Source organism: Malaya genurostris, chromosome 3 (genome assembly GCF_030247185.1).
Source record: "Malaya genurostris strain Urasoe2022 chromosome 3, Malgen_1.1, whole genome shotgun sequence".
Taxonomy (NCBI): domain Eukaryota; kingdom Metazoa; phylum Arthropoda; class Insecta; order Diptera; family Culicidae; genus Malaya; species Malaya genurostris.
This window is the reverse complement of record NC_080572.1, coordinates 254083556-254104936: the sequence shown is the minus strand read 5'-3', so window position 1 is coordinate 254104936 and position 21381 is coordinate 254083556. Positions and strand designations below refer to the sequence as shown.

At 37.7% G+C, this 21381-nt stretch overlaps 2 protein-coding genes across 2 annotated transcripts; one reads left to right on the top strand and one right to left on the bottom strand.

The window, feature by feature from the left end:
- Positions 1-2518: 2518 nt before the first annotated feature.
- LOC131435111 (ribosome quality control complex subunit TCF25) lies at positions 2519-15510 on the bottom strand. Its single transcript, XM_058602648.1, has 5 exons — positions 15115-15510; positions 13958-14367; positions 12845-13894; positions 3763-3915; positions 2519-3703 (listed from the first exon to the last, which is right to left on the bottom strand). Exons 1-5 carry the CDS (start codon positions 15265-15267, stop codon positions 3355-3357), a joined length of 2115 nt encoding a protein of 704 aa, XP_058458631.1. The 5' UTR covers positions 15268-15510; the 3' UTR covers positions 2519-3354.
- An 83-nt stretch (positions 15511-15593) lies between these two features.
- LOC131435112 (nedd8-activating enzyme E1 regulatory subunit) lies at positions 15594-17538 on the top strand. The gene is made up of 3 exons (XM_058602649.1): positions 15594-15801; positions 15876-16680; positions 16742-17538. Exons 1-3 carry the CDS (start codon positions 15734-15736, stop codon positions 17438-17440), a joined length of 1572 nt encoding a protein of 523 aa, XP_058458632.1. The 5' UTR covers positions 15594-15733; the 3' UTR covers positions 17441-17538.
- Positions 17539-21381: the final 3843 nt, after the last annotated feature.

Below are 21381 nucleotides of genomic sequence, written 5' to 3'. Positions count from 1 at the left end.
ATATGACTCAAAATCTCCAAAAAGGAGCTTAATTTTAATTTATGTCGTTTATTTATACCCGGCTTTAACCAAGTTACGGTCGTTTACCGGAAACCAAAACGGAGCTCACTCACTTGTCTTCGAGATGGTTCAACCAATTTTCACAAAGAAAAGGCCCAAATAAAAGGTGTTCCGGAACCGATTTAGACCGATGCTGAAAATAACTGAAAAATAATTTTAAGGCTGTGCTAGGTTTCGCCCGGACAAACTTCTCGGTTTCTATTCAATAACCATTTTTTATTTAAGAATACCACAGTAATATTGCTGAGATTACCATTCACATGAGAAAGGCATTATTACACCACTAGGTGAATTACAACAGATTTTTGATAATAACATAAAAATCAACGTTTAAACCAGCGTTCACAAGCTTTGTCGGTTGGATCAAGATCATCACAAGTCTCAACAAGAATGTCTTTTCGATGCCTTATTTTATTGATTAAAAAAATCAACGCTTTTGGCAGATACTCTTTGGCTTTTTTTGGGTCAAAATTCAACATGTTTAGCATTAAATAAAAGTATGTTTCTAGTAAGAACTCAAGTAAACAAATATAACGTTTTGAAGAAGGAGTTTCTACTATCAAAATAGTGCTTTAAGATCAAAATGTACTTAAATGAATTAGTTAACATAAAAAGATATATTGATCTAGTGCACCTGGTAGACGTGGATTCGGTACAGACAGCTATCTTTAAGTTCTCCAAGTAGTCTCCAATTCATGGAATGTTTCTGGTCTACAAGAAAGGCAATAAGAGAGATAAACTGCTCGTTCCAGGCTGCAATATCCAACCATTGCAAGTAGTGTATTGATGACATTCAACACTGGTTCATGTCGGAGCGCTGCACAGCCACAAAACTCTTATCCTTTAAATCTTACGTGACAAACGTCATCGCAAAGAAATTGTACGCGGGCGTGGCCTACGTATTTCGATCTCTGCTCTGCTTTCGACATCATACTTGCAAAATTGGATCGGCTTGGCCTTGATGGAAACGTCCCTCGATGAATGACGATTGTGTTTCCGAGCATCTACAGCTCCGCATGGAAGGAATCTGATTCCTTTGATTTTTGTGCTGTACTGCAACGATGTTAAAGTCTCGCTTGTTGGATCGCGCATATCTATCGCAGATGTCCTCAAGATCTATCATATCCGCAGCCTAAAGGACCCGATCTTTCTTCAACCGGAATTGATGCTATTTGCTGACTGACGATCAATCAATCATACTGATATTTATTGCCTAAAGTCCTTATACTGCTTACTCGTTCTTTCTACTATAGAATATTGTCCGGTTGCTTGAAACCTTTTTTACTACCTCAATGGAGTTCATAAAATAGAATCGATACAGTGTAGATTCGTTCGTTTTGTTCTTCGTCGATTACTTTGGAATATTCTACATCAACTGCCGAGCTATGAAAGTCGTGGATTGCTGATTGTCTCTGACACACTACAAGTACGACGGGAGCTAACGCGTACTCTAATAATACCAGCTGTCGTTTGATAGCACTGACTGTCCCGCTTAGTTCCATGAGGGTAACTAATTTTTCGATGAGCGTATAAAGTTAAGAAACAAAAACTTTTTTGATTCCACCTCGACGGTAGGACGGTTTGGAACCGTCGTTCTACACACGGTCGTTGTGTAGAACGACGGTTCCAAACGAGGAAAAATTCTTCTGAATTGGACATCGGATTACGATCCCGAAAGTATCGGAAATAGGGGTCAAAAATTTCAAAAAGAAGTTTACTTTATTTTCTCAGAGATGGCTTAAGCTTGAATGAAAGATCTTTTGGGCGAAGGGGCGAAGGGTGTTTGAAGTTTCATTTAGAGCGACAATGAAAAAACGGAAAAATTCTTCCTAATTTGATTCAAAACTGTTTCGATTTGTAGCTTATACTGTTTACGCCTAGTCAACGTTCCTTGTTTCTGTTGAATGAACAGTATTTTGAAGAATACCTTAATAATATCAATGAGAATATGAGAGAGACATCATCACACTACTAGACAGGGGCGATATAAAGATCCGGTTTTGCAGAGAAACGGAACCATCATCACTAAGCTTCTTAATTTTGCAGACGTCATTGGTATTATTGGTGTTGATCGTAGAGCTGTGAAAGAGGCCTTTGTATATTTTAAGACAGAAGATGAGGTGCGATAATTGGATTGACTATAAATTCTACTAAGACTAAATAGTGGCTAGTTGAGAAGCCCAAACGGTGTTGGTGGAAAAAGTACTTGTTGCGGCTCTTAATTGGACTTTCTACGGACTCCGTAGCCAACTGAAATGCTGTAGTTCCTGTTGTCCTGTACGGTCATGGCTAACATCTAAAGGCTCATAAAACACAACAGATTACACTGAGCTGGATATGTAGCAAGAATGCTAGAGGAGAGGATGACCTGCATGAATACCTCCATAATTGAGCAATCCGGTGTGTAAAGGATACGTGATATTGATCACTTCACGTTGTAAGGCCATACAACCGTCGCTTATGTATATGATCATTTACGAATTGATAAAGTTTATTCATTACAATCCGATGTGACAAACCATCGATAAGCTTATTTCACGTTTTTTTGTGTGAAGATTATATCATCTGGGTTAATTTTTTATCAGTAAATACGATATTTGTTTCTTTATGTCGGAACGAATATAGATAAATAGAGCTCAATGAAATGCTAGTAACTTTTACTCATAAGTTTGCTGATTGCAACGTGCACGACTTTTTGCTCCAATTAGAGTAACGTATATGAAATATAGTCAATCGATTTTATGTTTGTCTTTTGATAAATTTGTAATCTTGATTCCGACCAGTAAGTCTGTTGATGTCATCAAAATTTTATTCAATCGGTATACGTTTTATACCAAATGTCAACACCTACGAACATTTGATTTTATATTGATGAGTGCATTAAAGTGAAGTCAAAAAACGTTTATCGTCGCACTGTTTTTTTATCTTTTACAATCGTAATTATCACTTGCGAAGCGTCCAATAACATTACTGACACTAATTAAATATGCATCTGCTGAATATTCAGTGATGATACTCAAGATAAGCTTTTGATTCAAACTCAACAATGATTTATTTTGTTATAGACATTATAAAACAGCTCAATTATATCAAAAAAGTGATCGCACATTTATCTATTTATCTTCTAAAGATTTCATTACTTCTTGTTTTATATGACGTAAATTTTGAAATCACATTTACGAAAAGGCTTTGACGTAATCTCGAATCAAAACTGTGCTAGCAAAATAAAACAAATGAAAAAAATAACCTACCTTGACAAAAAACACTACGTTTCTTTTTTTAGTAAATTTTTGCTTACGTTAGATAATTATTTTGCTCGTTCTCATCGGTGCTTCCATCGTCGTCAACATCGGCATCGTTTGGGCGTTCAAGCACCCGGATATCTGACAAAAAATCTCGCATAGCATCCACAATCGAGTTCAGCGAATTTGTGTAAGCCTGCAGACCGGCAATCGCTCCGTCTCCCGCGTCAGCAACGGCGGGCCCATCTACTGCATCTCGGTTACGATTTGCAACCTGTCCGGGTTGTTGTTGCTGCTGCTGCTGCTGTTGCTGTAAACTAAAGCTGGGCAGGAGCGATTGAAAGAACATCGAAAACGGTGAAGCGTTGATCATGGTACGAGCGGCTGGACTAATCGTTGGCCTAGAAAACGGGTTGGTAAGATTTAGTTGAAAGCTTGGAGTTCACCAATTATTACTGACCTCTTGTAGATGTTGATCGTATCCAAGGGCGGTAACGGGTCATACATCAAAACAGGCTCGGTTTCTTTTTTAATGAATTGAGCCAACGGAACCTTTTCTTTGAAATCAGAAAGTACGATGTGTCGTAGAATAGCTCGTGGTGGGTTCATGTACCTATTATTATCAAGTATGTTAAATATTATTTGGAAAATAAGGATGAGCAGTAAGAACAGAACAGTAATTTGAGGTTTCATTGTAAATCGTTCGAATGTCACATATTCGATTGAAGACTGTATTGGAAAAATGTTACCCTTTCTCTATGAAACATGCCTGAAAAACATATTGACTTTTGAAGGGGAAAATAGTTTAAAATGCAATGTTTACGTTTACAAAATTTTGTTACAATCTGTCAAGTGGTTACCGAAATGGTTTCCAAGCATAACATGCTTCGACAAAAAATTATGGATGAGTTTATGGGAAATCCAGAACAGTTCCACAGGTGGATCATGAAACAGTTGAGAATCGATATTCTGACCGTGTCCCGTGTGTATAAACCATTCAAGGAGGCCCAGATCGTCCAGCGGTGAGCTGGTAGCGGAAGAAATGCAATGCCGCGAACGCAAGGAAAATGAATAACTAAGAAGCAGGGTTTGGAATATTCATTCACCGGCGAATGAATATATAGTTTCCATTGCATTGTGAGCGAACAATTCCACCGCTCACAAAGAGGACGCCTTTCCAGCCAAAAAGAACCACACAAACAAAACGCTAGTGGAAGCAAATATATTCCACATACGCACAGATGGTATAGTGTGCTGGTATTAGAGTCTTCATGAAGCACAGTAGCCGTGAATATAGTTTGCTCTCTCGTGGTCCTGAACGTCGTTCTTCTCACAAACACTTCATTGCAAGCTAACGATCTTCACGGGGCTAGTAAGTGATGAAGAATATATACTCAGTTTTCGCTAACAGGCTGATGACTGGCTCTCCGACGCGAACGGCTGTTAATGATGACTTTATGCCACGAAAACTGTTGCATATCATTTATTCAACTCGTGTCAAGTTAGTAGAGGGTAAGAATTCTTAGTTATACTTGAATATTATAAACAGAAGTAACAGGAGCGAAGCAATTCGCAATGGCGATCTGGTGATCTCACCAAATACTGCAAACAAACAAACGCTTCGTTTGCTGGCTGTTAGAGAGAAACTAGCTCCTGAACTCTTGTTACTTGTGTAAATCAAATTCCTGCTGAATAGTGTTTAATTGGGTTTAATCGTAGTAGTGCATGATAGGTAATCAACCAGTAGGATGAAAAATAAGTCTTTTAATCAGTATTCCGCATTGAACATTTTTTCATTGAATTTTCATTGTGTATTGCTATAAGCTTCGAGAGCTGTAAGAAACACATGTTACCATTACAGCAAAACCTTTACTCTAATAAACGTTTGAGCGGTGGCAGTGCACACCTGTATGTGCAATTCTGTATAAACAAATGTGGATCGCGTTCGGACCTCGAAGAAACATGCGACAGTTAAGAGCCAGTCATCAGTCTGCTAGCGAAAACTGAATATTCAATCTTCATCACTATCTTGCACCGTGAAGCTAATTTGCTTGCAGTGAATTATGGGGCTAGAGCTTCTCTCTTACCGAGAGAAGGAGAAACAGTAGTAGGGGTGAATATTGTTCGCTCTCTTCTATTCTCGTGCATGGACAGCCACTTCAATAAAGCAACAAGGCTCACGCTTCCTCAAAAGCGACATGGTTCATAAAGCAGGTATATTCATGAATATCATACACTGTGAAGCATGCATACTCATCTTCACTGCTTCATTCATCCAAACCCTGCTAAGAAGCAACATCGCAAAAATAAACAGTTCGCCAATTGTGCGATATGGCTACTATAGCCACGAGAACACTTGAGGCGAATGCATCTATTTTCATCTTACCCTTATATCGTTTTCGCTTGAGAAAACTGAAACTGACCCAGGGTAGTTTTATCAAACAAACACTTTTCCCGAAATTGTGTTGGGTTAGCACTTAGCAACGGGGGTTTGAGCAAACCTGATATAAAACCAGGTTTGAAACTGACTCGATTTTCAGTTCAACAACGTTGAAACTAGCTTCAAACAAACAATTCGACAGCAGTTAGGGAAGAAACTGTGTTAGGTTTGGCATCATGTGAAAACGACATTAGAGTCAATTGATCGAACAGGGAAAGCAGATCTCACTCTAACTCATGGTTTCTGCATAAAAGATAACTACTGAGATGAATGGGACTGGTCACTCTATTCATAGAATAATATTTATTTTTTTAGAATCAACAGACACAAAGTGGTTCTAATGATAATTTCTAATTATACACACGGACCTGAATGACAAAGTTTAAAAGGTCCTTAAACAAATAAAAAAAAAAATTATACACAAGCAACTCAAGTATTGTGTTATACGTGAGAGATCAAAGTCAAATCCTGATGAGCGAATAAGGGAACAGTAGAAGAAGTAGTATACATCTGTGAATAGATTACCCATCCTCATTACGAAGTCTAAGCTGGAAGAAGCTTCAGATGTGTTACTTGAATACCAGTTGAATATAATATAATGGCTTTGCAATCACGTATTCTTAGAGTATTCAAATTAGATTTTTTTTCCGTAAACGTAATGACTGATAACTTGTCGGTATTTCCTATTGTAAGGATCACTTTACACCACTCCACGAAAATTAACAATAACCGTTGGATACAGACTACACCTTCTTGACCGCGGATGTTATAATAGATGTTGAAGTATTCAGCAAACGATAGGCGAGAAAAGTTGATATCGTTGAAATACATTAAGAATACTTGAGGCCCGAGATGGCTACCTTGTGGAATATCGGATGATATGGGGAACTCTTCGTTCCTAAATTATGGTTCCTGAAGTACAATTGCAACCATTTAAGGATGTTCGAGCTGTAACCAATTCAGTAACCGTTATGTCGTGACTGATGATATTAAATGCGGAGGAAAGATCATTGTAAATTAAGTATGTCTGCATGCCGTTTGGTATAGGATCAGTCACGTATGATATAAACAGACAATCGATTGGTGGTTACAGGACGCTTGGGCATAAAACCATGTTGAGTACAGACGATATATTGCTTGCAGTGGTTGAAGATTGGCATCAATATAAACTTTTCGAACAATTTTGTTATACCACAGACTAACAGACATGACAGTATGAGTAAATTGTTATAAAAATCATTTTTCGTGATGCACTAGTTCCACCTATATTGTACTGTGCGAACTATTTACTATCGGTACACCCCTTGTGTTACGTAAAAGGTTTTTTACTAGTTGGTTTCCCCTCGTTTGTCAACACCGATCAGCTGCTTACAGGGTTGCCTGATTTCATCAAAATATTTGATAATGAATCGTCACAATAAATTATTGGAGTACGTTGATAATATATAGGGTGATTTTTTAAGAGCTTGAGAACTTTTTTAAACAATAAAACGCATAAAATTTGCAAAATCTCATCGGTTCTTTATTTTAAACGTTAGATTGGTACATGACATTTACTTTTTGAAGATAATTTCATTTAAATGTTGACCGCGGCTGCGTCTTAGGTGGTCCATTCGGAAAGTCCAATTTTGGGCAACTTTTTCGAGCATTTCGGCCGGAATAGCCCGAATTTCTTCGGAAATGTTGTCTTCCAAAGCTGGAATAGTTACTGGCTTATTTCTGTAGACTTTAGACTTGACGTAGCCCCACAAAAAATAGTCTAAAGGCGTCAAATCGCATGATCTTGGTGGCCAACTTACCGGTCCATTTCTTGAGATGAATTGTTCTCCGAAGTTTTCCCTCAAAATGGCCATAGAATCGCGAGCTGTGTGGCATGTAGCGCCATCTTGTTGAAACCACATGTCAACCAAGTTCAGTTCTTCCATTTTTGGCAACAAAAAGTTTGTTAGCATCGAACGATAGCGATCGCCATTCACTGTAACGTTGCGTCCAACAGCATCTTTGAAAAAATACGGTCCAATGATTCCACCAGCGTACAAACCACATCAAACAGTGCATTTTTCGGGATGCATGGGCAGTTCTTGAACGGCTTCTGGTTGCTCTTCACTCCAAATGCGGCAATTTTGCTTATTTACGTAGCCATTCAACCAGAAATGAGCCTCATCGCTGAACAAAATTTGTCGATAAAAAAGCGGACTTTCCGAATGGACCACCTAAGACGCAGCCGCGGTCAACATTTAAATGAAATTATCTTCAAAAAGTAAATGTCATGTACCAATCTAACGTTTAAAATAAAGAACCGATGAGATTTTGCAAATTTTATGCGTTTTATTGTTTAAAAAAGTTCTCAAGCTCTTAAAAAATCACCCTGTATTTAACTTTTTTAGCGATGTTGGAAAGTAAACATTTATTTTACTCAACGTTGTTCATCTAGACTATTTTTGATTGTGTTGGTAATTTTCATCCGAAATTAAGACCAGAAGCAAGTAAATATTGTAACAAAACGGGTTCGATTTTGTATTTCGTTGTAGGATGAGAAGTAAGCACAATTCTCTATATAGTTTTGGCAATATGTAATTAATCTGTATCCTGCATGAAATTCGCATGGAGGTATACAAATCAATACATTACAGGTAATTCTGTATGAATGGCAACTCGGTTGGTAAATGAAAAAAATAAACACAGTCTAGATGACAGACAGGATGTATTTGATAGGGTAACGTGTCGCCATCATGACATATGCGAGTACTGTCCCAACTAAAGGAATATTCGAAATGACCGTTTATATGGTTAAAGAATCTAATTTGAGTGTCATGTCTGTTAGTCTGTGGTTATACGGTGGTAGTTGTTGTAAAATAAAGATATTATTTTGCGGCGATAGAATACCAACAAAACCAAATAAAATAAGATTGTGTATCGTTTCTTAGTATCTATATTCCCAGCCTGCACACTCCTCTCATTGTCCACCACCTCACTTTCTTTCCCTAGACCTGAAGCATTGGCTATCACTCTCTCTATAAAATTTTCACACAAAACATACGGTACCGCAGATTTGCTCACTGTTCTTCACGGTTGAATTTTTGTCTCCGGAGTTGACTCGTTTTTCACACGATGACGTCATACAGGCACAAATCTCCAAATAACAAGTGGAACGTGTCACTTGAGCCAGTTAGTTCTGATTCCACATTAGAGAATAAAAATTTACTATGGGGCGCCTTTTCAAAATATCGTGAATATCTCTTGTATCCAACGGATCAGCTAAATTTTTGCTTCATTTCATCGGAAATATGATCATTATTTTTGATAACATTTTCAGTTGTATGACATAATCACAAATAATTCCAAATTAAAGTTTTCTGAAATATTTGCCACCAACGAGCAGCGGGTCATTTCGCCGAAACTCGTTTCTTCGAATAGATCATTTCGCCGAAAGTCGTTTCGCACTCCGTAAACGAAAAGTACCACAAAACTTGTCTGGTAGATACACCTAAGCAAATGCTTTGACACTTAATAACTAATAAAGTCAACAAGTTCTCTTGGGAACTTCGTTCTGAGGATCATGAATCAATCTTTATTCAAGAGAGTAGTCTTTCGGGATTAAACACAGGGAAAAAAAATTTAAACGTTATTTTAAATATGAGATATTTCAGAAGTACAATAGTAGCTCTATAAAACGGGCGTTAACGCTGTCGTCTTTCAAATGACCCTTTTGACGAAATGGAATTCAGCGAAATGGCCCATTCGGCGAAATGATCCTGGCCCGTATCAACGAATATCAAAGGAGAAAACTCATAATGCCTTTTTCCCACCTGGGTAAGCATAAAAGATTAACACTTGACATATTTAGTTCAATCCAGAGATGCCAGGTCTGCAGATTTGTCTGTAAATCTGCAGATTTGGGGTATAGTGCTGCAGACATTTTTTGTTGTGCAGACTTTTGCAGACTTTTGAAATTCTCGCAGACTTTTACAGACTTTTGAAATTCTCGCAGACTTTCGTCTATATTTACAGACTTTTGAAATTTCCGCGACCTTTTTTTTTGCTCGCCAAATCAGTTTTGCGTGTCATACTTTATAGAGAAATTGCTGCCAGCAAGACATACTTGCTGACTGCAGATTTTTTTCCAGATTTACAGACCCTGTCTGCAGATATTTGAAATTTTTACCTGGCATCTCTGGTTCAATCTAGCATGCGCAGTTGACGTGCATCATTCCGGTAGATTCAGGTCCAGAGCTCAGTTTCAGTTCTAGTATTAGGAATTCAGTTTAGTATTAAATCATTTGCGGGACATTCGCAGAGCCAGTTTCGCTTCAAACAAGAGACATTGTATTATACGTACTGCCGTTCTACGCATAATTGTCCCATACGTAAAATATGGGATAATTAAGCGTAGAATGTCAGTATATGTCTTCACTTATTTTCACGATGCGGCTCATCAGAATTCACTGGATGTTTGCGATATACTAGACTCTGTCAGCTTGAAACAAAATCGATCTGCAGTTCAGCAACGCCATCGCACGGCATCACATTGAACATATCATGTCAATTATATGGGTGCGCAGTGCTGTCACTATGGCGCGCACGAAATTGACATTTCTCTCAACTACTTGTATGTACAAAATTGTATACGAACCCGTCTGAGGACGCCATGCTCGCAAAAAAAGGTTACCAATGATTTGTTCGGGTAAAGTGAGAGCTGGATATCTTGTTAATATGATGTCTTTGGATATACTCACATTGCGATTAAGGAGTAAGACTCTTTGCAAGTGTATGAGTAATGTCAACAATGTGTGCGTAAAAATAAATTCCGGCTGTCTTTTCCTGATTTTAATCAATAAATCTTCCACATGGTTGAAAAATAAACCAAAGAGTTCATTCTGCTTAAAATTGCAATTCAAGAAAACTGAAAATCTTACTCTAAAACTCTTCCATTTTCCTTAAAACTGCTCGAGTAATATTATTTCAGTTTCAGCTTACTTCCACTGACACATTTGATTAGCAACAAACACATTCCTATATGGATTTCCTCTTGCAGAAATTATTGCGATATAAAGATTTACTACCTTCTATAAGTGAACCCGCAAAATACGAACCTTTAATTTAACACGCGAAAGGCAATGGATATAGAATGTTGTCGTAAAACTATTTATTTTTTCGGAAAACTGCTTTTGTAACAGAAAATGTTTAGTTTTGTTTGTTTTGTGTATCGCAATCTAATTCAAATGCATTGAAGCAGTGTTGCTAACTTTTTTATTAGGGAACTAAAATTTACATTCATAAAATGTAAGCAATTTTCCATCAAACGTTGGTGAAAAATTGATCAAAATCAAATCAGGCTTAACATTTACTTGAAAACAAATTATTGCTAAAAAATATTGTTTGAAACTCAATTGTTCAAGCCACTTTGCTAAACTGGTTGTACAGCATAGATGAACACATAGATCTATGACATACGTACTAAATAAAATGTACGTAATATACAATTGACCAACACAAATTAACTTGGTTTACTCTTGATCCTTAACCACACAACCACTAAGAATAGCCACACCAACACATTCACGCGTGGATTGATCAATGAACTTTCGCGCAAAACGAAATCCATAAATATATGATCTGTAACATTTTACCGCTCAGTCAACGCCTGCCTTCATGCAGAGCAGATGAGTGAAATATTCGCTTTGTCATTTGCTTGTTGAATGGACAACTGTTCGATTTGCAGTGTGGTGTAGAATGCGGGCATGACAAATATGTCAATCTTGTTCGTTTGTATGGGCGTTTATTGCACTGCAGTTCGCTATTTATTTTGGTTCACCGGTGAACGATGTGGTTGCAGACAATGTTATACTAACGGATGAGGCACAACGTTAAGCGCTTCTAACTAGGTGATATGAAGTGTAATTTTCAATTTAAATGTTGGGTAGATTTCTAAAAAAATAAATCCAAAGTAATTTCTGATTTGTTGATTTTTTTTTACAAATTACATTATTTTAGATATGGGTCGGACAAGCAGAGTATAGAACGAATTTTATATTCAATCCTATAGTTAGCTTTAGAATCCTAGATAGTGTTTTACAATATGTATATATTTTTTTTCTACAAATTTAAATCTATTGATCAGTGAAATTGAAAATTACATTTTTAATGTTATCGTGATCAGTCGTTTCTCGTACACAACGCTATAATACATTATACTAGTTACTTCATTATACTAAAAGAATTCAAAATAAACAATTTACACAACACTTTTTAAGTAAATTTTGGAACATTCAAGTAACAATCTTTTTTTTCTACCGCTTCAGACATGGAAGAAGAAATAGGGCAACAGGGCCAAAACCGAGTTATGATAGTAATCCAATCGACAAAAATAACGAGCGTTTAAACGACACAGACGCACGGAACATGGCTGGACTGAAGACCGGGCGAAGCTCATTGTCATTGCTCCGCGAAATTAATATCAACGTCCGACCCCGTGCTCTTCGCAACAGGCATTTTTTTCGACTTCCTGTACGACGAACTAATTACGGTGCTAACAATGCTATTAATGGCTTGCAGATATTATTCAATCGCGTTTTATTAGGACTCGACTTCAATCTATCACGCAGTAGGATACTTGAATATTTTTTTGTATATTACTAAAAATTCCCTGGTGCAATTGCAACAGAAGATACTCATGTCCTTCGTTACAAATTGTTTCGAGGGAATTCGGTCACTTTTGGTACCTGCTGGAAGGAACCAATAATTGGGTGACGTCGCCGAGTTCGTCTGGTATGGAATGTGTGAAACCTGGAAACCCCCAACCCTTGGCCTGAATAGCCTATTAAGATAAACAAATGACGTGTGCATTGATCAAGAAAAGATCGCGGCATCGGCAAGGCAAGCTTGATTCAACATGGTTGTGACTCAATATTTGAGCTACCTTCACCAGAATTTGGGTTCAACGTGAAGCAAAAATCAAGTCTCGTCACAAATTTCAATTTTCACTATCAAATCAAGATTTGATTGTAACAAAACGAAATAATTTCTTCATCTGAAACCGAAATAATCGATTGATAAATCGAGCGATGAAAGCAGAATGATGATAACTCTTACTGCCACTCACCTTTGATTTCTCTTACTGGTATACTCCGCAACAACTTCATCTTTAGCATCTACTCGATCTAACACAGCATTCACGTTCCGTTCAAGCCATGGTAAAATTTCCGCATCCCTCCAAACCAACTTTGAACGGCAGACATATAATGCAATCAGCTGTTGCAGTGCTACCGTCGCCTTATCGAAGGAGTACGTAGCAAAATAACTGTGACTACTGGCACGAGAATCCGGTTGGATGGAGAGTTCATCCAGCAACATTCGTAGTACCGCCGGGAACATCAGCAGGGCGTACTGCAGCGCTCGGTCAGCCTCATCGTCACGCTTCAGATGGAACAACGCCAGTGCGTAAGAGTAAGCCATATTTGGAAGCTGCGACAAATTGTTAGTCACTTCCCACTCATCGTACAGTTGAACGAACCATTCGTACTGTTTGGCACGAATTGCATAGTAATCGATGACCAGTATGATTGCCAACGGATCGTTCACCGGATCGAATGTCAAAATCAGTTTGGCGACTTCCAATGCCGTTCGCGAGCAAGCACGAGACTCAAGATATTGTGAATGCTTGAATAATGTAATAAAAAGAGCTCGATTCTCCTGTCGGCGGTATTCCAGCCGACATGTTCCCTGAGTCAAACTGAACATCGTATGAAACGATGATTCCAACGCAAACAGTGCATGTTCAATCAGATCCGAAGCCATCGCGTGATCTTCGGACATCTTGCACAGCTCACTTAACTGAATTAACGAGTCCACGTGATACGGGTGCTGATTAATTATTTTTATGATATTATCCGAGTCCATACTTTCGACAGCTTGCAGAAACTTCTGTTGTATCAACCTGTACGATGGGCTGTGCTCGAAAGCAAAGTATACCACATTTTTATCGACTGTTCCTTTTACTGGCCCTGAACTACTAGTGCCAGCTGTTTGTTCTGGAGCTTGCACCAGGTTCATGTAGATTCCGGACTTGCCGACAGGAGGCCAGTTATCTTTTGGATTTACCAGATAGGTCGACTTTAAAATACGGGGTCCACGGTTGTTTCGTCGTTTATTTCTGAGATAAAAAAAACGTAATATATTTGTTAGGTTCCCTTATTAAAAAAACTGGTCGACTCACTGCTGATCACTGACAACCTTGCTACCAAACATCCGCTTCATCTCGTACTGAGAATTTAGGTTTTTGTGTTGAATCGAAAGCAGTACCTTCGCCGTCGAACCGGTCGATCCATGGCAAGCGGCATTGTTTGCCATCGCCGGACTATTCTCCGACCGTTCATAGCGATCGGCGAACAGTTTGTCCACCTCTTTGACGGTTTTGGTAAAATCATCCTCGGCGTCTGCATTGTCTTCACTGCTGCGCCGAGCGGAACTTGACACATATTTGCCGGTACGCCTCTTCTTCTTCTTTTTCTTCTTTTTTAATTCAACCAGATTGCTATTTTTCGTTCCGCCGGCTCCATCGCGCTCCGTTTCGTCGTTGTCGTCCTCTTTGACTTCACTTTCGGAAAGTGACTGCTGTTGGTTAAGCTGTAAGTAGTATTGTTTTAGTTTTTGATATGCATTCAGACAGATCAACGCTTTTATTATACATGTTTTGTTCGGTAGTCTAATTAGTCACGGTTTCAATATACTACGAACTAACAGTAGTGGACGACCACAATTAGGTGAAACCGGGGTTAAAAACGATGTAGTAATAATAATAACTACGAACTTAAAAAATAATTGGCTTTAAGTAACGTGTACCCAACTAGAAAACATTGAACAAGAAATAACAAAACGTATAGCAGACAGGACTCGATTCCGTTACTTCTAGTCAGGGAGCCGTTTTTTCCAAAGTTTTGTTGAATATTACTATTTTCCGCAGTATTAGACTTCAATTATCTATATTTCTTTACTGTTAAGTCACGCTAACAGTTCAATATAAACTGCTGACGCTCTGATGAGTCGAAGACGAAACATTGAAAATAGTACAGAATATGCTAAAAATAATATTAAAACTAACAATTTACAAGCTCTTCATTTTCAACTTTGCCCTTATTATTTAGAAGCTGTAAAGGCTCAATTAAAAAAAACGTTTCTCATCTATTTTCACTAGATAGACGAATCGCTGTCTGGTGTTTTGATAATAAGACGAACATTCTCAATTCAATCGATTTTCTAACTTATAGCAACTTCTAACATATTGATTAAATGATATCTTTAAGTACTTTCCAATTAACAAATTAGATCTTATCTCAATCTAGCAACAGCAGTCAATCGCTGCGTATCACTCACCAGATCGAATCGATTGATGTTTATCTTCTTGCGGCTCTGGCTACTAATGCTATTGGTATCGTAGTCCGCATCTGCACCATCTGATATTTCATCAATCGGTTCCTTGATCTCCAGCTCATTGCCCTGCAATTTTCTCAAAATACGGTATGACATGTCGCTGAAATCGACACCTTTTTTGCTTCTTGCTGTTGTTAACTAAACCAGCCGTTTCATTTGGAAAATCACTTTATCAGTTAGTTTTCTTGTAAAGGAGAATATTTTTGTGCAAAATATAAAGCCCAATGATGTGAAACATACAATAATATACTTTTTGCCACTTTTCACTGAATCAAATATCGAGTAGCAATAAATGAAAACACGCAGTTGCGAAAATCTCCCTGCATCGGTCTTTGACAACCAAATTGCTAGCAACCCCAGCAAAAAACGGATGGCAACGTGTCACTATTGCAAGTGCAGAATCCATCTCTGCTGTATGTCAACTTGCTCGAGTAATCCAGATCCAATCCATCACAGATAATTTATTAAAAACCGGCTTTGAAAACTTGGTTTCAAAACAATTTTCATTTGTTTTCGAATAATTCTTTTACCATCCACATCGGTAGAGCTGCAATCTCCTAGAATGTCCTCACCTGCGCCAAAGTCTCCGGAACTATCGGACAAGAGCAGGAAATATGACCGTCAAATTCGGTTAGTGAACAATATTGATATAGGTTGATTGATAGTCTGAAACGAAATTTTTTCCCTTCGATATTTATTTGTAGTCTTTGGGGTGAACACGGACAAACGTTATTGGAAAATGCTCAAATTTGTCTAATCAATGCAACTGCATTGGGAACGGAAATTTTAAAAGGAATCGTTCTACCCGGAATCGGAGGATTCACCATAGTCGACAACGAAATTGTTACGGAAGAGGACATCGGTTGTAATTTTTTTCTAGATTCAGCTTCGGTTGGTCAACCGAGGGCGAAGAGTGCTACGCAACTGTTACAAGAATTGAATCCTGATGTGCACGGCGATCACGTCGAGGAAAATGTTGATCAACTGATCGAGTCACAGCCGGATTTTTTCAAAACTTTTGATGTGGTTGTGGCTACAGCCGTAAACGAACGCACAACCGTGCGACTTTCTAATCTGTTATGGGACCAACACATTCCGTTTATTGTGTGTCGTTCACTTGGATTCTACGGTGTTGCTAGACTTCAGATAAAGGAACATTGTATTGTTGAATCTCATCCGGATAGCCGACAGAGTGACCTTCGGTTAGAACATCCTTTCGAAGCATTGAAAAAGCATATGGCCGAAACTGAAATTACTTCTAAAGTACCCTGGCTAGTGGTGATGTACAAGTGTCTACAAGAATGGGTAGAGGCTCACGAAGGACGATATCCGGATACATACAGAGAAAAGTCTGAGCTAAGGGACCTTATTCGGAGTAAAATGACTGCTGATGAGGAAAATTTCGAAGAAGCTATAAAGGCAGTTAATTCTAGCTTCGGAGCTGGCAAACCAAATTCTGGAATAAGAGAAATTTTGTCTGATGACTGTTGCCTCAATGTTAACAAAGAGGTACTTCCCATGGAATGTAATATTTCATAGAAATATTTATATATATTTGCATTTATTTCAGAGTAACGCTTTCTGGATTTTAACAAGAGCTTTGAGAGATTTCGTAGAGAATGAAGGAAATGGTTTGCTTCCGTTACCGGGCGTTCTTCCTGACATGACAGCAGATACGGCATCGTACATAAACTTACAGAACGTATATCGATCACAGGCCGTTCATGATGCGGAAATCGTCTACCGTCGAACTCGACAATTGCTAAAGGAGTTAAATAAACCGAACGATCTGGTTAGTGAAAGAGATGTTCGATTATTTTGCAGGGAAGCGGCAAATATAGCTATAGTTCGTGGAACAAAAATTGCGGATGAGTACGACAAAGGCTACAAAGCGACTCAGATATCTGCAGGTTTAGAAACGCCTAACTCGTTGATGGCTCATTACATGATATTGCGCGCCGTTGACAAGTTCCAGGCAGAATATGGTTATATGCCAGGAGAGTGTCAAGTCGAGGTGGACACTTCAAGAATCAAAAGTCTGGCGGCCAAAATGGTTAGCGAATGGGGCATCAGTACGCCACCAATTAGTGATGATTTGGCCCACGAAGTTTGCCGCTATGGAGGTGCGGAGATTCACAGCATTTCGGCCTTCTTTGGAGGATGTATTGCTCACGAGCTGATCAAGCTAGTTACGAAACAGTACAAATCTTTCGACAATGCCTTTATCTATGATGGAACGACGTCACAGACGGAAACATTCAAGCTTTGAGCTGGAAGATGTCATGTAATCGCAACAAATGAAAAGTAGTTTCGACTTCTGTCATTTATCCATAATTAGTGAAATAAAACATTGTTTATGACTAAAAATTCCTTTCGAACCTTTATTAGAGAACGTCAACATCAGGTTAAATTTCATGGCAATTATTTGAAGCTATAAATCATTGTCAACATTCTTTTCTAAGAGAAGATTGTGGAGTGCGATGACCAGTCGAGTGTTTTTTCAAAGTTAGGGAAAATACAAATCAATCCAATTTTGATTTCAGTCCTTTTAGAATATTATTTAACCAATTCCAGCCATTACAGAGGTTACATAACGTTTAGGTAACATTGAAATATTTTTGATGTGTTACAAAGATTTCAATTAGCAGTAACAGTGTGCGTTTTATGACACAAGAAAGTTGAAAATAAATTTGAAATCCTTTTCTTAACAAGCCGGCTTTTCACATGAAACTAATAAGCAAGATCCGATAGTTTACTGCTGTGGTATATTTTCGATGAGTACCGAATCATCCATAATCTTTCCATTTGATAAAAACCTGTTTTAATCCACCTAGTGGTGTAATGATGCCTTTCTCATATCAATCATACTATCATATATAATACTGAAAAAATAAATAATTTTCTTCGATTCTTAAAAGAATGATCGAAATCGGTTTGTTTGACCGTCTACTGATAAAAACTATCAAATTGGAAAAGATTTGAGATCGATTTAGAAATTTTTTAAAGGTTTATCCCCATTTTCAGTGATGGTATACAATTTTTAACCCACTTTACCCTATATTTCCGGATCCGGAAGTCGGATCCGCATGAAATTCGGGAATAACGGATGGGACCACAGGACCTTTCATTTGAATCTAAGTTTGTGAAAATTTTTTATGGAACCTGAAGACCTTTTATTTGAATCTAAGTTTGTGAAAATCGGTTCAGCCATCTCTGAGAAAAGTTAGTGCACTTATTTTCACAATTTTTTGCACATTTTACCCCATAATTCCGGAACCGGAATTCGGATCCAAATAATATTCAGGAATTTTGTATGGGACCACAAGACCGATCATTTGAATCTAAGTTTGTGAAAATCGGTTTAGCCATCTCCGAGAAAAGTTAGTGCAAAAAAACGTTACATACACACATACGCACATACACACACACATACACACACAGACATTTTGCGTACTCGACGAACTGAGTCGAATGGTATATGACACTCGGCCCTCCGGGCCTCGGTTCAAAAGTCGGTTTTCACAGTGATTGCATAACCTTTCTATATGAGAAAGGCAAAAATTCAATTTCGAAGTAATTTAAGGAACGTGCAATATGCGCCGTTTGTTCTGATCCTACAGAAAAGATTCGCAGACGTACGATGGACGCAATTAACTGACTTGTTCGAGGTTTCCTAGGTTTTTCCTACAAATTTCAAGTGAAAATTGTATTTTACTCTCTTTACTGTGAGGTGTCTTCAAAATTCGTCCTGTGGAAGAATGGTTGTACTGAACGCAACAACATTGTTCTTTCTCTGTGGTATCAGAAATATGATCAATGTAAAATTTATATAACTGAACAAATAAAATTTAAATCGTCAAGTTTTTCGGATATACACAAGTACTAAATATCCAGTTTTTCTTAGAACTCCAGCATAAACTGTTGAAATTCACTGAAAATTAACAAAAAGTCGCGTAAGCCGTAAGTCGCCTAACTTTTACACTAACACATTCATAAAATGAGAGAAATATCAATGACATTTATAATATTACTGTCAATTGGGTTGAGTGAGCATCCAGAAACAACCCACATTATCACATTATTGAATTCCGAATCAAATCCGAATGGGCGAAAAATTTTCATTCAGAATTCCATGTGAAATTCAGTATTAAATTCGAATCAATGCGGAATCTAGTGCAAACGATTCCGAAAGAATTTCGCCTCCAGCCGGTTGGTTCGGAAATCTACCGAAATTGATTGAGAAGATGCGGACTGAATTGTCGATTTGTTTTCTTCTCATTCTCTCCCGATTTTGTTAGTTTTCGTGGTGAATTTCAGTTTATTTCTAAGGCTGTGAACCATTTCGTGGTCAATTATAACGATTATAACATTTGGTTGAAATCTGACACTCGAGTGGTTAATTTGATGTCAAAAATAACCCTGCTTGAAATTATTTCCAGTGCAAAATCAACCCAAATAACTTTCCATCCGTCAAACTTTGAAATGGGCCGCGGTTTTAGTTCAATTTAACTACTCGACACAAAATCACAGACTAACAGACATGACAGTATGAGTAAATTCTTATCAAAATGATTTTTCGTGATTCACTAGTTCCACCTATATTGTACTGCGCGAACTATTTACTATCGGTACACCCCTTGTGTTATGTGAAAGTTTTTTTACTAGTTGGTTTCCCCTCGTTTGTCAACACCGATCAGCTGCTTGCAGGGATGCCTGATTTCATCACAGACTAACAGACATGACAGTATGAGTAAATTCTAATAAAAATTATTTTTCGTGATGCACTAGTTCCACCTATATTGTACTGCGCGAACTATTTACTATCTGTACACCCCTTGTGTTATGTAAAAGTTTTTTTACTAGTTGGTTTCCCCTCGTTTGTCAACACCGATCAGCTGCTTGCAGGGATGCCTGATTTCATCAAAATATTTGAAAATGAATCGTCACAATGTTTTATTGGATTACGTTGATAATATATTTAACTTTTTCTTGATGTTGGAGGGTAACCATTTATTCGACTCAAATTTGTTCATCTAGACTATTTTTTATTGTGTTGGTAGTTTTCACCCGAAATTAAGTGGCGGCAGACCAGAAGAAAGTAAATATTGTAACAAAACGGGTTCGATTTTTTATTGAGTTGGAGGATGAGAAGTAGGCGCAATTATGTATATAGTTTAGGCAATATCAAAGATAAACTCAAGATAGAGTAGTCTGCGATTTCTTAGGTATCATTTGAATAGGACCCCTCGATGAGCTCGGTTCACTGTCAATTTGAGTATTTTGAAGCAAAACAACAAGTGTCTGATCACTAGATGCGTCGTAACTATGACAATGATTGTTTATGTTTGGAAAAATATCAAGTTACAGTATGAACGATATTGAGAAATTTCGCTTTATATCAGTGATTCTTAGAATAAGAAAGTGAAAACTACTTAGAACCATTGTCTAGAATTTATTTAGTTTGTTATAGCCTCATCCCATGAAGCATCAGTTGTGGCAAGAAATCATTATATGCTGAATGTAAACATATGTGTGCTTCCTTTCTAACTTGTATTGTTTCCATGGCATTTTGTCGGAACTAGTCGACGCTTGTTAACGGAGGGTCAATAAAATTACATTATTACTGAACCAACTGGTTCACGATTACTGACCCAACATTTTTCAATGAAACGTATGGAACATTGTAATCTTCAGTTTATCTTTGGCAATATGTATTAAATCTGTATCCTGCATGAAATTCGCATGGACGTATACAAATCAATACATTACAGGTAATTCTGTATGAATGGCAACTCTGTTGGTAAATGAAAAAAATAAAGACAGTCTAGATGACAGACATGATGTTTTTGATAGGGTAACGTGGCGCCATCATGACACATGTGAGTACTGTCCCAAATAATGGAATATTCGAAATGACCGTTAAAATGATTGAAGAATCAAATTTGAGTGTCCTGTCTGTTAGTCTGTGATTTCATCATAATATTTGAAAATGAATCGTCACAATAAATTATTGGATTACGTTGATAATATACTTAACTTTTTCAACGATGTTGGAAGGTAACCATTTATTTTTCTCAACGTTGCTCATCTAGATTATTTTTTATTGTGTTGGTAATTTTCATCCGAAATTAAGTGGCGGTAGACCAGAAGCAAGTAAATATTGTAACAAAACGGGTTCGATTTTGTATTGCGTTGGAGGATGAGAAGTAG

Coding starts and splice junctions, on each gene's coding strand:
- LOC131435111 (XM_058602648.1), bottom strand. CDS start 15,267: ATGTCATACCGTATTTTGAGAAAATTGCAGGGCAATGAGCTGGAGATC. Junction 13,895..13,957: donor AAGGTTGTCAGTGATCAGCA/GTGAGTCGACCA, acceptor TTTTTATCTCAG/AAATAAACGACGAAACAACC. Junction 3,704..3,762: donor ACGATCAACATCTACAAGAG/GTCAGTAATAAT, acceptor CCCGTTTTCTAG/GCCAACGATTAGTCCAGCCG.
- LOC131435112 (XM_058602649.1), top strand. CDS start 15,734: ATGTCCTCACCTGCGCCAAAGTCTCCGGAACTATCGGACAAGAGCAGG. Junction 15,802..15,875: donor AAATATGACCGTCAAATTCG/GTTAGTGAACAA, acceptor ATTTATTTGTAG/TCTTTGGGGTGAACACGGAC. Junction 16,681..16,741: donor GCCTCAATGTTAACAAAGAG/GTACTTCCCATG, acceptor CATTTATTTCAG/AGTAACGCTTTCTGGATTTT.